The sequence below is a fragment of the Choristoneura fumiferana genome, chromosome 6 (genome assembly GCF_025370935.1).
Source record: "Choristoneura fumiferana chromosome 6, NRCan_CFum_1, whole genome shotgun sequence".
Classification (NCBI taxonomy): Eukaryota; Metazoa; Arthropoda; class Insecta; order Lepidoptera; family Tortricidae; genus Choristoneura; species Choristoneura fumiferana.
This window is the reverse complement of record NC_133477.1, coordinates 20,585,262-20,601,043: the sequence shown is the minus strand read 5'-3', so window position 1 is coordinate 20,601,043 and position 15,782 is coordinate 20,585,262. Positions and strand designations below refer to the sequence as shown.

At 38.3% G+C, this 15,782-nt stretch overlaps 1 protein-coding gene across 1 annotated transcript in view; it reads left to right on the top strand.

Annotated features, from left to right (window-relative positions):
* Positions 1–15,423, top strand: part of LOC141429291 (uncharacterized) — a 44,883-nt gene extending 29,460 nt beyond the window's left edge. The window contains exons 3-5 of the mRNA XM_074089582.1: positions 9,103–10,056; positions 10,364–10,625; positions 11,035–15,423. Coding sequence (XP_073945683.1) covers positions 9,103–10,056; positions 10,364–10,618 — 1,209 coding nt within the window. The 3' untranslated portion in view covers positions 10,619–10,625; positions 11,035–15,423. The remainder of the gene's footprint in view (positions 1–9,102; positions 10,057–10,363; positions 10,626–11,034) is intronic.
* The last annotated feature ends 359 nt before the right edge of the window (positions 15,424–15,782 follow it).

Sequence of the window (15,782 nt, the reverse complement as noted above, 5' to 3'; positions counted from 1 at the left end):
TGTCGTGACAAGCCTTTTACGTGGATTATTTAATTGTTAAGTTTACACAAGACAATAATATGAATAGTGTTTGGTCTAGTAGCAGATGTTTTAAAACGATCTGAAAGAAGTATCTGGAGGGAACCCTGGAATATCTGATTTAGATGATTTTGTCGCTGTCGGCGAAAGGCCTCCCCCAGATCGCCGGGAATCTATAGATGGTAAGTTCTAGAAAAATATTTCTAAATTGCCCCCAAATAAATTATGTTGAAAATAACTGACTTGGCCAATATCTAAGCTTAAAAGAAATGGCTTCATCCAGCTACTAAAATATTACAAATTGTTAAACATTCATATTATTAATATTGATGTGACTTATTAAAAAAAAAATACAAGTATTGTGTTTGAAGTAACATGAATAATAAAAGAAGATTCTAAAACACCTATTTATTAGAGCTAAGTATAACATACTTAATTTAACTTGAAAGTCAGTTAAAAACATACCTCTACTGTTTTGCTATTGTTTACATTTTTCTAGTTTAACTTATAACTAAAACTGAATTTGTCTTGAGCAAGAGTACCTAAATTAGTCATGGTGGCCTAGTGGTTTGACCTATCGCCTCTCAAGCAGAGGGTCGTGGGTTCAAACCCCGGCTCGCACCTCGTGAGTTTTTCGATATTCATGTGCGGAGTTACATTTGAAATTTACCACGGGCTTTGTGGTGAAGGAAAAACATCGTGAGGAAACCTGCACATACCTGCGAAGCAATTCAATGGTGCGTGTGAAGTTCCCAATCCGCACTGGGCCTGCGTGGAAACTATGGCTCAAGCCCTCTTGTTCTGAGAGGAGCCTCTGCCCAGCAGTGGGACTTATATAGGCTGGGATGGAAGAGTACCTAAATTAAAGTCACTAGTTATCACTAGTACTAATATATCTATTCTGTGTCTCTAGTCATCATATTTTATTGCAAAAGTTATGTATGACATATTCCTATCCTATCCAAAAATTTAAACTACTTAATTTTTTCAGGAAAATGAACTTCAGGATCAGTTTGGTGTACTGGGAAAAATGGTCAGTAGGTAGTGTACTGCACCCGATTTGCATGGCATATCACAAATGCTGCATTGGTAAGGCATTGATTTTAAACCAATACAGAAGACTATAAGACTAACTAACCTACTTTTTTTTTTTTTTTTTTTTTTTTTTTAATATGGCTTTCACTCTTGCTGATTTTAGCAAGACGTATTTTGCCAATGTCGATGTTGAGACATTACGCACATGAGGAGAATGTTCGGTTTATGAAATTTTGATTTTGGAGAAGGAACAGATAGGAGACCTAAAACAAATAACATATGTTATGGACGGCACACGGACGCGTGACTTTTTTTTTAAACAGGGAAATGAAGACTGTTAAACATGCTAACATAAAAGGAAGTAGTGTAAAGGAAAAATAAAATATAGAAAACATGCTGTAATTTTACTACAACTTAATGTTGTGACTCAGTATAAATTTGATTAAAATTTTTGTCAAGGAAGAATCTAAAAGAGAAAGAAGTGTCAGAAAGTTAATAGGACGCGGAACATCCTTAGGCAACACGTCATACAGAGAATATGTAAGTTTACCGCAATTAAAAAAAATGTGCTCAAGAGTTCCTTCGTCTAGACCGCATTCGCACAAGGAGTTATCCCGCACCCTAATTTTATTTAAGAACACCGGAGTACAGACATGACCCAAACGGAGTCGGCATATGGTAGAAGTGACCCATTTATTCGCAGAGCGGAAACGATAAAACCACGGTTTTCGAGGGATTAACGGTTGAATGTTCCCGTAGTGTCGTCCTTTCTGGAGTCTGGAGAGGCTCCACATATTCTGCCAGGAGATCCTCAAGTCAACTCGAGCGGACATCGTTAGGTCTGATGGTAAGATGGTGTTATATTCCTGGCAACCGATTTCGATGGATTCTCTTGCCCATGCGTCCGCTCTTTCATTACCTACTATGCCGCAGTGGCCCGGAATCCATGCAAGTGTAACATCTAGTCCTTTTAACTTACAACGGTATAGAGACTCTTTGATTTTCAAAATAATTGGATATTTGGTTTTCATTTTAAAATGGTTACCAACAATTGCTTGTAGGCAGCTTTTGGCGTCGGAAAAATTAATACTTTTGAGATATTATGGGATTTCGAAAATTTGATTGCTTCTAAAATGGCTATGGATTCCCCAGTGAAAACAGATGACTGAGTTGGGCCTTTCTGAGTCAAGACAATTTGGTATTTGGGAATCCATACCGCTGCTCCTACGTGACCATTAGGGTCTAGCTTAGAAGCATCTGTAAAAATGAGTAACCAATCTTGCCATTCTTCCAATTTTTTATTAAATTGAATATTAGCCGCTGGGTTATCCTTGTCAATGCCAAAATCAAGGATAACATTGGGGGTAAGTTAAAGACTCATAGTTGACCTCAAAGATAGGGTTAGAGCTGGAGGTGTATATCGGTGACGAGAGGTTTTTAATTTGGAGTACGAAACAATATCCTTGGTGTCTCCTTATGTGACCAATATGCATTTTCAGATACTTCCAGAGAAAGCGCCTCTAGTCGAGGTAGAAGGGGATGATTAGAGATAGAACAAGCTTTGAAGATGAAGCGGTCTGCCAAGTACTGCCTACGGAGGGACAGGGGAGGATCCAAGCATTCGACCTGCATAGCATTTTTTGGTGAGGATTTCATAGCACCTAGAGAAATTCGAAGGCATTTAGCTTGAATCAGATCCCACTTCTTAAGTGCGTTTTTGTTACAGGGTTCTATCACCATAGAGCCATAGTCGATCTGGCTACGGATAACTGCGTTGTATACGAGCTTTTGGCAGTATGGATGGGCGCCCCACCAGACTCCAGAGAGAGCTCGAAGAACATTGATACCCTTTTCACATTTTCCAGTCACATATTCCAAATGTGGTACACCTGTCATTCTAGAATCTAAAAAGACTCCAAGGAATTTCACAAAGTCCTTGCAAGGAATGACGTCTCGATCATATTGAATTTGAATGTTGGGAATGAATCTACTTCGCGTGAAGGTAACTATGCTACTTTTAGATGGAGATAGAGACAGTCCATGATCATCAAGCCAAACCTTGAGATAACTGAGCGCTTCATTAAGTTTTGAAGATGCAGCATCAGTTGACTGCGAGCCCGTATAAAGCACCAGGTCGTCGGCATACTGAAGAATACTACAGAAGGGGGAGACAGATTGTTCCATATCATACGTATATAAACTATAAAGAAGAGGGGAGAGCACCGAACCTTGAGGGAGTCCCTGCCATAGGGTAAGGGGAGGATGGAAACTATTGCCGGATCGAATTTTAATGGTGCGTCCCATGAATAACTTACAAACAAAATGAACTATCCTCACAGGAATACTCAGCTGGAGCATTTTTGCTCTGAGCACCGGAAGAAGAACATTGTCGTATGCGGCGGAGACATCTAAGAAGCACTACAAGATGTTTTTTTTGGAAAGGGCCAATCTAATGTCCGAGGTTAATATGCTTAAGCTGTCCATGGTGCTTTTTCCTTTACGGAATCCGAACTGGGAGTTAGCGAGTAAATTATTTTTTCCACAAACCATTCCAGCCTATTCTTAATTAAATGTTCAAATATTTTACCAATTGTTGCAGAAAGGGCAATTGGTCGATAGGAGTTGGCATCTTGAGGGTTCTTGCCTGGTTTGAGCATTGGAATTACAATTTGTGTCATCCATGACTCAGGGATTTCCCCAGTCACAAAACAAAATTGAAAAGGTTTAACAGATGTTCCTTTGAAAAGCGGTTAAGTTTCTGGATAAAGATATAGGAATGCCATCTTCTCCGGGTGAACTGTTACGAAGACCGTCCAGTGCCAACTCAAGTTCCGGAATGTGAAGGGTTCGTCGAGGGGTCCTAGTTCAGCAGAAGGAGGAGATGGGTTTATGCAAGATTCCTCAGGAACCGATGAGGAGCTAATTTACCCGCGAACTCCGCCAACCAGGAAGGAGGATTATGAGGGGTTGACCAGTCAGATCGGAAAGAGCCTCTGAATCTTTTAATACTCTTCCATACCAGCGATGGCGGAGTTCTAGGGTTGAGATTTTCGCAAAATCCCTTCCATCCTTTCTTTTTAGCTTTCTTTAGGAGGCGCTTAGTGTGAGCAGAGATTTTTTGGTAGGCGACGAAATCTTCGGAAAGACCGGAAACATTGAACTTACGTTCGGCGTTATCCCTTTCTTTAACCGCCGCCGTGCATTCTGCATCCCACCAGGGAGGTGAAGGGACTTTGCTGCCAAGAATTTTTTTCTTCGGGACGTACTTATCGGCTGCCTCTATCAGTATCGATTGGAATTGGAGGTATTGTTCAAAAGGGTTTGAAAGGTTGGAATCCAGCTCTTTTAATTTTTTTTCCACATAATAAGAGAAGCTAGGCCAATCTGCTTTATCCAACCTATATTTAAGGAGTGGTTGGGGAACAGGTGAAGGAAGAACGGAGGATGGCTGGGAGATAATAATGGGGAAATGATCACTTCCGAATGACTGTTTCAGCACCTGGTATGATAGCGAACACGAAAGATTAGGAGAGCTAGCAGATAAATCTAGCACCGAGTTAGGGTTTTGTCCAGGATAAACTCGGTGGGTGGGGGAGCCGTCATTGATGACTACGACGTTAATGTCATCAAACAGATCCAAGAGGAAAGACGAAAATATGTCACTGTGTGATGAGCCCCAAGAGGTATTATGGCTATTGAAATCACCTAAGATGAGGAGAGGAGGAGGGACCGAGAACAGGATGGTAGAAAGATCAGGTATTAGGTTGATATTTGGATGCGGAATATAAATTGATACAAAATTTATTCCCATGATATTAGCCGCAACTGCGTTAATTTCATGAGAGTGGGGAGGGAGGGGGATTTGAGAGAAAGAGTAACCTCTTTTAATGAACAACGCACAACCAGCACGTCCATCATCGCGGTCTTCCCGAAGGCACGAGAAGCCCGGGATCCTAAAACGGGAACCCGGTCTCAACCATGTCTCCGAAATGGCCGCCACAGATATAGAGTGCTCGTTAACGAGGTTGATTAAATCTGGTTTTTTAGGGATGATGCTACGACTATTCCATTGAAGAAAGTTGGCCTGGGGGGCCATTGGAGAAGGATAATCTTTCAGCTAGCGAAACCATTAATGGGGCAACGTCGGGCGGTAAACAATCGCTCCATTTGGCGATTATATTGGTGAGGAGTTTGAATAATAGTTCCATGAGATCGTCATTGGGCGTCTCAGCTGGCATCCGCCGAGATGATAAGACGTATCCATTAGGAACCTGAGATTGGGGGGTCGAGATAATTTCTTTATGAGCTTGCCGGTCATAGCCGGGAGACAGGGGGGTCCTTGGTCTAATTTTACGAGTGACCGTCTTACGGTATGAAGACGAGGGAGGCGATTGAGGAGGCAAGGAAGGGTGACCAGGAGGGGGAGGTTGCCAAGAGGGACTGGAAACTGGTTCAAAAAAAATCTTAGCTACGTCGGCGTAAGGGCGACGTACGGCCGGGAAGCGAGAGGAGGCTTCTTGGTAAGAGATACTGTGCTCCGACATTGCTAGTTTAATAGATTTTTGCCTACAATATTCAGGGCAACGTTGGTCTGTAGCAAAATGATGACCTGAACAGAAGAAGCAAGTCACTTGCTCAGCGGCGACGTTGCAACCTTCGCCTGGGTGTTTTTGGGCACACTTAAAACAACGAGCATCAGATCGGCACTGGGCCTGTATATGACCAAACCTCAAACATTTTCGGCATTGAATTGTCGGTAGCACATACACTTCGACTTCAACGACGTATAAAAAGCGAAGATTCTGTCTGGAAGTTTTTTGACCTTCAAAAGTCACTACGACAGTTTGAGTTGGTACCCAGGATGGAGGTCCTCCCTCATTGGTTACCTTACGTTGGAGGCGCCGGGCTTTAAGGATTTTACCCTGTCCGTCTTTGAGGTCGGTAGCGTCCACAAATTCTTCCATTGACCAGTCAACTGGTACACCACGGATCAATCCCATACGAGAAACATTATAGGATGGAATGCTGGCTACAAATTTATGATGTGACAAAAAGGGGTTCTCTAAAATGGAATTAGCATCCTGAGCGGTCTTAAACTCCACCGAGACACGGTTTCTGCCAACGATCTTAATACCATCTCGTTTGATATTTTGGATGTTGGCTCTAGCAAATGCGAGACCAACCTTTATTGGTTGCAGTGAAATACCCGAGTTGTACGATTCCGCGTCTCGTGAGATGTGAACTATAAATGGGCCACTGTCTTCACTGCCGTATTTGCGTGAATCCGCGTCTAAATCAGGGTGTTTATAGACGGTTGCTGCAGATGCGTTGTCGACGTCGGTTCCCTGCATCACCTTTTTGCCTTTAGGTTCGAACCTTTCGGACGATGAAAGTTCCAACAAGTTATGACTACGCTTTCGTGAATTACTGTCTTGCGAGTCCATCTCAATCGTGTTTGTGGAACTGCCACCGCCCGGATCGGGGGGCTCCTCGTTCCCCTCCATATTTTTGGCTCTCGGCCAACCGGACAAGTGTGTTATTAAGTTAAACTAGTATTATATACTAAATAATCCACCACCAGATAATTAATTAGAAAGGATTATTATTTTAATGGAATATAACCTAAAAGTTGAACAGACTCACTGCACGGCGCTTCTGTCCAATTATCAACTAACCTACTTATCAGCTTTTTGTGCTGGTGACAGTCAAAATGATAAATGAAAACATTTATTCTCTAATGAGGTGTCTGTAATGAGGGCTATCGTTTTTTGTCTCACTAGATGGCGCACTGTTGCGTGAGGTTTTTAAGTATGGCTTTCAAAGTCTGTTATTACGAGCGTGTAAACAAAGTTTAGATTAAAATCATATTTAATACACCTTAAAACCGTACCATAAAAAAATCAAGCATGCCACAGTGTTGCATAGTCCCACGTTTTGTTCGGAAAAAGGGAGGGCAAAGGTTTTCGAAAAACAAAACTGTCTCAAAACACAGGCATTCATTGCCGCGGAACGCATATTTGCCATAATTAATTCAGATATTGCAAAATATTCACAAAATTATTCTAATTATAAATAAACCTGCGTAGCTCACCCAAAAACTATGAGATTCGCCTCTAGTGGCGAATTCATTTGCGATAGCCCTCATTGAGCTGTAAAGGGCTCTTTCAGGGCATCTCCGCGCTGCGAATTTTCCCTGCGTGATATTTATTCTGTATGTTGCATACAATTTCTTTGCGAATTATTGACCACCAGTGCGACTTATAAGATTCAATGTGTAACATTGTGCCAGCCTACCCAGGGATTTACTTGTGTGGGCGTTTCGAGTGTGGTCAACTTTCGGCACCTACTTACTATATATTGGGTTTCAATCACTCCTGCTGGCTCGTGCTGAGGCACCGACTTCAAACTAGTAGAAAGATATTTTCAAGGTTTTTGAAGTTGGTTCCATTTTTTGTTAAAAATTGTATTTGTAGCCAAAGTGCATCTCACAACGATTCCATTAAGCTCAAACACAGCATAGTTATATCATTTTATAACAGTACCGGTACCTAAGTTCTTCTTTATCAGGGTCCAGTTCACCAAATGATACTTTCTGAATGTGAATACTTGACTTGATGTTAAAAATGCCAAAATCGCTATAGGTGTGTTTTAAAAATTCGAGGGTTGCCCTCGATTTCTCTAAGATCCCATCATCAGATCTTGACTTGGTGTCAATGGGGCCACTTCGGAAGTATGTCCTTTAGAACTAAAAAATAATTTTGAAATTCAACCCACTATTGGTGGAGTTATCTCGTAACAAACATATAAAAAAAAACACTCATTAAGAACCTCCTCCTTTTTTGAAGTCGGTTAACAAATAAAGAAAAAAAATGTGTTACAGAATTGCGATAAAAACCGCGCAATGAAAATTCACAGTGCAATCAGGGCCTTACATGTAATTTTTTTGTACTACCAGTACCTTCGGAAGGGCCCTCATATAACCAACAAGTGTGCCACAAAAAACTTAGCCTCAACAAAAAGAAAAAAAAAACAACTTGGAAGAGCTTAGCTTATGTATGACAGACAATTAAAAATATTTTTCTACATAATCTTTATTTTTTTAAGATGTTTGACAGGCTAATTTTCTCACAGTAAAAAACAATTTCGTTAACATTTATGTAGACTTAAAAATGAAACTCCAAAATTAGTTTTCTTTTAATTATTTTAAAACATGAGTATAAAAAATTATTACAAATCAAACCGTATTCATGTTGTACCTATATCCTCCTGTCTCTGTAACTCCAATAGACTAATTCCCAACAATATTTAAAAAAAAAACCTCTTATAATAATTTTCTTACATTGTGTACCCGTCTATCATGGCCGGTTGAGCCATTCTATCCATATTCTCATAACCCGCTATTCCAATAGGATAGTATCTGGATTCCAGAACAGTATTTGAACACCCATCACAAAATTTGTACATCAACTTTAAACTGTAGGTTATCATCTCTTGGGGACAAGATATTTCTTTTATATGATAGAGGAAAACAAGCAGGCTGGTCACCTGATGGAAAGCAATCACGGCACCCATAGACACCCGTAACTATATGCATGAACCACAAATTATCTCTTAAATATCATGGTATAAAACTGGAAAATAAAGCAGACGACATAAAAATACCTTATATCCGTTGAAAAATAAGGAAATTATGAACAAAAGGAATTTGCATTCTTATTCTTGAAAATTATCTCTCTTCCTATTCTTGAATATTCTCTTTCTTGAAAAATCAAATTCGGTATAAACTTTCTAATTTTTTACGGTTGTCGTATCATGTGACGTCACATGATATAAGTACTTGCTATTGCCCGCGACTCCGCCTGCAAAAAAATCGTTTATTGCGCGCCCGCGGAAATTATACATTTTTATAAACTATCGCCTTATCAAATTCATCACAATCGGTTGAGTATTTCAAGCGTGACAGCATAACAAACAAACGTTACATACTCACTTTCGCATTTCTAATATTAGTAAGGATAGTAGGATAGTCATATGTTTGATTATTTGCAGGTAAATGAAGACCCATACATAGACAATGAACCAAAAACAGTTTTCCGGAATACAATGACAGATGAAATTAATATTAGCAAGCTAAATCCCAATGTGATAGAGTTTGTGCCTTCTAGTGTTAGACGATTACAACCACAAAAGAAACAAGAAACTTTAAAAAAAAGTAAATTTAAATCTCCAAAGAAACTAGACCAAAGTACTAGCAAAGTAAACACTGAAATTAAAGTTTCCAGTGAAAATAAGATATGTGACACCGAAAAAAAAGATGAAGCAAAAACGAAAACTCCTATGAATCTGTTGATTGCAGAAAGTAATAGTTCTACAATAAATGAGAGCGGGAAACACAAACAAAAGAGTATGAATCTGGAAAGTTCAGCATCTGAATCGATGAATTCTGTAAGCAAAGCTACTGGAAGTAGCAATGTCATTTCCTTAGAGAAGAAAGTAGACATATCTAATATGAAATCTGAAGAAATCGAAGAAGTGAAGATGAAAATAAAGTCAAAGATCATAGATTCTTCTGGTGATTCCATAAAACAGAAAAAAGAGAGAAATGTCGCTATAGCAGCTCTTCTAAGGCTCAACGCAACTGCGCCAGCAGTGCCAGCTGAAAAACCAGTAAAACTAATAACGCCTGATTATTTCAAAACCCTTCCTACTGAGGAAAAAACAGACACTGAAAAAGAATCAGATGTCAAAGACACTAATGAAACAGTAGAAGAACTTGAAGAACCCGCAACTTCCACAAGCAGCAAACCTGTAGTCTACAAAGATCCATTTGTTGAAGAGTCGATTGCCAAAGTGAATAGTTGGTTTGACAATGAGGATAGCCCCAAAGTCCCCAAACCGAAACCGTTGCCAGTGCAGCCGCCTGCCGCAGCTCCAGTACCTCTGCCGCCTGTGCAATTTAAGGATGTTTTATCATTTAAGAAAAAGAATGCTTCTAGTCTAAGTGTAAGTATTTTGTCTCTAACTCGTTTACCAATATCTATGTATAGCCTGTCTACAATGTAATGAACGGTACGTTCTTTGTCAGTCAGCATTAGGCAGTTCGAAAGCGTTGCCGCTGTAATAATAGATTAGCGTACTGTAACAGGTGTAGAAGATATTTTTTAAAGGTTAAACATGTACATATGTGTGTCTTACATTAGATTAGGTTTACTTTTCTGAAGATATATTATTGCCTTTGCAAGAACTTTTTGTAACTAAATATTTTTCATTCATCGTATTTGCTACACTACAGCTAAGATCCGTTTTGCAGATAAACTCGCGGAAAAGCGAAACAAACAGTGAAAAGAAGAAACAATTTACCGCTTTCGTGCCCTCCTCGTATGCTAATGACCTTCTACAAAAATATGAAAAGAACGCAAAGACCCAAGTGGCTCCGAGAGTAGACTGGGGTGAGGCGCTCGAGAGGCGGTTGATGGAGAAAGATAAAGAAATAAAAAAAAAGATGCGCGATGCACAGGATGGTGCGTCACCCAATTCAGTGGGTGGGAATGGGAATTCAGCATGAATTTAAGGTTAGTGGGAACATTTTCAGTGGCGGCGCAGGACCTAATGTTAGTGAGGGCAAGATAAATTTTGCGAAGCAATGGCACACCACACATTCGATGACGAATTTTTAAATGAGACCCCAAACCACGAGAGCAAAAGCTGCTCTAACGCCTAAGCCTAGCGCCACTTCTGCATTTTCATGGGATGATTTTGAACTCCCACAGGTATCAGGTTAAGATTAGAGATATAATCACCATGTGCCTGAGTATGAAAAAAAAAGTGGAAAGACATTTAATTTTATTTAAAAAAGAAACCTATTTCGTTGACTTAGCGCATTTTTTACAGCTTGTTTTTGATGAGATTTGATAAATTATTCCGAGACCAAATAAGTGTGATGCAACCAATAGATATACATATTATTTATTTTCTTTTTAGAACCAATCATAACGTCAACAATCATCAATCAACGTACGTACGTTTCGTTCGTAATTCAACGTGGGATTGAATGACATTTAATTAAGACATTTTACTCTGCGATGAAATATTATTTATAATTTTATACCTAGTTTAATTTTATTAGGAAATATTTTTTTCGAATGTTTATTTTATTTATTATTGATACTTTATTGTATACAAACTTTTTATTGTACGGTGACTTCCAAAGATGTTTATTTTGTTTACATTTGATAAACATAACATAAAAGAAAGGAAAAAAAATATTGACATGACCAAAACCAGTATTCGGTATTCGGTTGGTCCCCTCCGCATAACAGCTTGTCTTTAGACTGAAACCGCTATGGCTTTACACTTTCTTCTATCTTCTGCTAGCGTTACCATTCTGGGTCTGTTTTTCCCCCATCTCTTTAACTGCCTTACCCTACTTTAGGTCATTAGTTAGCTTTCGGTCCGTTTCTACTTTTCTCTTAACATTATGCCCCGTCTAAAGTCATTTCAGTTTGCTACACTGCACTGTCTGAACTTTTTCTAACTTGTAGTCTTTCCTTTTATCCTTTCAAAACAACCTAGATATCTTTCTATTTTGATCAGGTTTAGGTAGTGATTTGTTCCAATCTCAATGTACCGAATATGAATTCATTTATCTTTTCGAATATTACTTTTATGTACATAACTCTCAAATGTAAACATATCTTTGACCTTGACTGTATTATGTAGTTTGTATATATGTTTGAAGACCTCATCTAAATAAAGTCAGTTCGCCGAGAGTTGATAAAGAATCGGGCAAGTGCGTGTCGGACAAATATTCAATATAAAGTTTTAATTGACTATTGCTATAATATGACGGACGGACGGACACGTCGAAACTATAAGCTTAGGGTTCCTTGTAGGACTATGGAACCCTAAAAATCAGGGATTCTTACCCATTGCAAAAGTAGCACGCTTATTATTTTTACCGATTAAAATTCAAATAAATATTAACTGTATATAACGGTTGCTATTCCGAGACGTTGTCTTAATACTATCGGCGAATAGGCTTTATACGCATCGAAAGTGTCCAGGGATTATTGAGTCGGGATCAGTCATGTATTAATTTTCCTTGCACAAGCAACGTGATTATTCAATTACAATGATTTCTACTTAGTTATGTTAAATTTTGTCAAACTGGATGAAACGTGAAAATAAATAGCGAAATTTTATGTGGGGTAGAGGTGAAAATTTAGGCAACCGAATCGACTGAATGATGAATCGAGTTGTTACGGGGCACGTCACTGCTACCTACGCAAAAGTAGTTGTTATAAAAACTTGCACATTTTCCAGTCTACATTTCTGAATGTGAAAATTATGGCAAAAGTATTTTTTTTACAATTTCATATAAAATACGTAGGTACTTAAAAATTTCTGGACATTTGGTCATTTTGCGTTACAGTTAGTTTATGTTTTATAACTATGTTCACTTTGTACGAACATTAAGTTCAATTATTTTTTATTTTACACTTTATTAATAGTTAACTACAATATATAATTTAAATAATGAATTGATTATTTTTTTATGAGTTATGATCTAGTTTAAATATACATAAGTAAATAAATTGGACATACAAGAATCACGCAAATACAATTTTAATTCTTCCTTTTATTTAATTTGACTTTTAATGTAATTGTTATTTTAATGTACCTAATTGAATTGATTTTATTAATGTTTTTCTATCTTTGACATTGTATTTAGTTTTTTTTTTTCTAATTTATTTTGTGTGTCTCTTTTAAAACTGTATTTGCATGCATTTGAGTATGTTTTTATCGCAAATAAATGATTGATTGATTGATTGAATTAAGGTTTAGTTTTAAGTATTTCAAACATTGAGTTTCTTGTCGGTTCCTCTCAACACATGTGTATGCAAATGAAACAGTTTAATATCGACATCTTTTGAACCACAGCATTACATCACGTTTTCCAGTCATGTAGTAGGTATATGTCATAACCCAAATTTGTATACGTCGTAATTTTTTGTTGCACAAGTTATAAAAATGTAGTCCAGTGACTTACGATAATATCTGAGCTGTGAAGATGTACTTACCTACTTAATCAAAAACATGCCTCCTCACTATGCGAATGTGGGCTAACGGTGAACTTAATCACATCTTCTTCGCTTGTCCTCTTTATGATAATATACATTTTTATAACGAACTAATAAGGCTTAAAGTTTCTTTTCCAACCCATATTCTAGACCTTTTGCAATCGAAGGAAAAAGACATAATTATTGCATTAGGTCTGTTTCGTCAAAAAAACACACTAAATTGTAGTTATATATGAAACTTTTATAATTAATTTTTGTTTATCAACTATTCTGTTACTAACATTCTTACATCAATGTATCCTGCTAAGAATAACTCTTTATTACTTAGGTACTTACTTAGCTGACTAACCATCCTTTTTTTCCTGCTTTGTTGTGGCTTTTTTGTTTCCCTTTTTCTTTTCAGGAATAACAACTGATTTCCATTGTAAAAATGCTTTTCTCTTTCGGTTCTGTATTTCTACCCAATAAATCGACTTGACGCTGGCTCAATCTATAGACATAGCCAAAGAAAAAAAAAACATGCCTTTCTATGGCATACCCAGTTATTTATACCCTTTTGTTCGCAATACAAATTAGTGGGATTTTTTACATTCACTGATGCTCACCATAATTATTCCATACTAGTGGGAAATTATTTTTCCATTTGCACGCAATGCAGCAAGCAACCACGGCTGGTTCAATAATAGTGAAATATCTACATGAACGTACTGAATATTCTACTGCAAAAGAAGGGGTTAACATATCGATTCTGTAAAAAGCAAAAATATACCTACTTTAAAATCAATGTATTTGCCAGAGACTTGTTAAATGAACACGAGTAAGGTATGTGGTGATGTTCAGTGAAACACCAACGTAATTATTAAACCTACGCTTCTGATTATGAATAGAACAGCCTATTGCAAAATTTACAGATCGAAAAAAGTGAAAAGCTGTTCGTATTGCGGGTTGGGAAAAATCCCACTATTCAAAAGTGTGTGAATTATGTGTGTGTATGTATTAAAAGGTTACAATCAAGGGCCTATGTTTCTATGTGCACAAAATCGTTAAATCGTTTTTTTTTTGTTAGAATTTGAATCAAAATGTATGCGTTATTAATTTGGAAAGATTATTTATGATTTTTTTAATGATCATTAGTAGAGTAAAAACATACTAAACAATGTCTGGAATGTTGATGTTCGTGATTTCAATTTAAAAGCGCTCTAAAAACATATTTCATTTGTTTACAATATTTGTGTTAAGTATGCCTACTTAATTTTAATCGTAACTGAAATGTAGTAAGTAATTATTATAATTAAGTTAAAGAAGCGTTTAAGTTTGTTGGTGGCAACCGAGATTCATTGACTGTACATACTCGGGACACCACCGATATAACCTAAACGCTAACTCAGGGGTTTCCAAATTTCAGTCGGCAAACAGCGCTGCAAATGTGTCTTTATAAACATAATGAAGAGAAAACAGGAGTTATGAGTACCCGCAGCGGCTCCTCGTGTTTGAGACCTATGACCAGGGTTGCCAACCTTAATGCACAGAATTGCGGGATTCTTTCACTTGGCCTAAGCCTAACTGGATACGGTACCTTGGCCGTAAACGTATTGAAAGGCAATGCTAAGTTAAAATGAACCCCTTGCTGAACAGCCCGTCTGGCAGCTCGCCCTTACCGGTAACCTGTAAAAGCCATCTAAGGATAACAGCAAAAAAAAACAACCTTGGGTGGCAACCGCGCCAATGAAGAAGGGGTAGGGTAGTGCCGAGCGAGCGATAACTGTAATTAGTAATTTGTAATTGAAAGTTCGTTCCAGTGTTTATAATTTAGTCTAGCATGAAAACGGGGCAGTTGGCGTCGCGCGGGGATCGTGTGCGGGAGAAGGGCGGATCCAGCTTTAAGGGTCGGCGGGGGGTCACATTATAATCGTATCATAACTAAATCAATTCTCCTCTTTTGTCGCAGGAGTTAAATGAATGAGCTTAGAAATATACTTATCTACTGTTGTCTTAGACGCACGCAGTCCAGGGGGGGTCATGGAGGTCATGACCCCCCCCCCCGGGTCCGCCCATGGTGCGAGACGCATACTTTAGGGCTTCAGAAATAGAACGCCCCGCTATACGCGGGTTGGCAACCCTCCTAGGGACCCAGACCCTGGTTTGTGAAGCGTAACTTGGGAACCCCTGTGTGCCACCGTTGAGTTCCTTTGCCGGTTTCTTCTCAACGTAGATTCTCTCGGAAACGATTGTAGATTTTACGACCTTCATAAGTGTTTGCCATAAATTGAATAAAGATTTTTTTGGCGAATTGGTATTTTTATTTTTTCACCCGCACGTAAACCTTTCAATTAAGTAGACAGTTGTATTGAAATTCCGAGATTTAACCAAATTCCTAAAAATTAAATCATGACTCTAAACCTAGCGGTTGAAATTTCGAGATTTTATTCCGATCCCGTGGGAATATTGTGATAAAAGTAGCCTATGTGTTATTCCAGATCCCCAGCTATCTAAATATCATATTTCATCCAAATCCGACCAGCAGCTTAGCGCCAAGGAGTTACAAACCCACACACCTCTCACAAACTTTCACATTCATAATATTGCACAAGTGGTACGATGAAATAAGATTATTATTTTTAACAGCCTTATTAAAGAGGCTTCCCAATT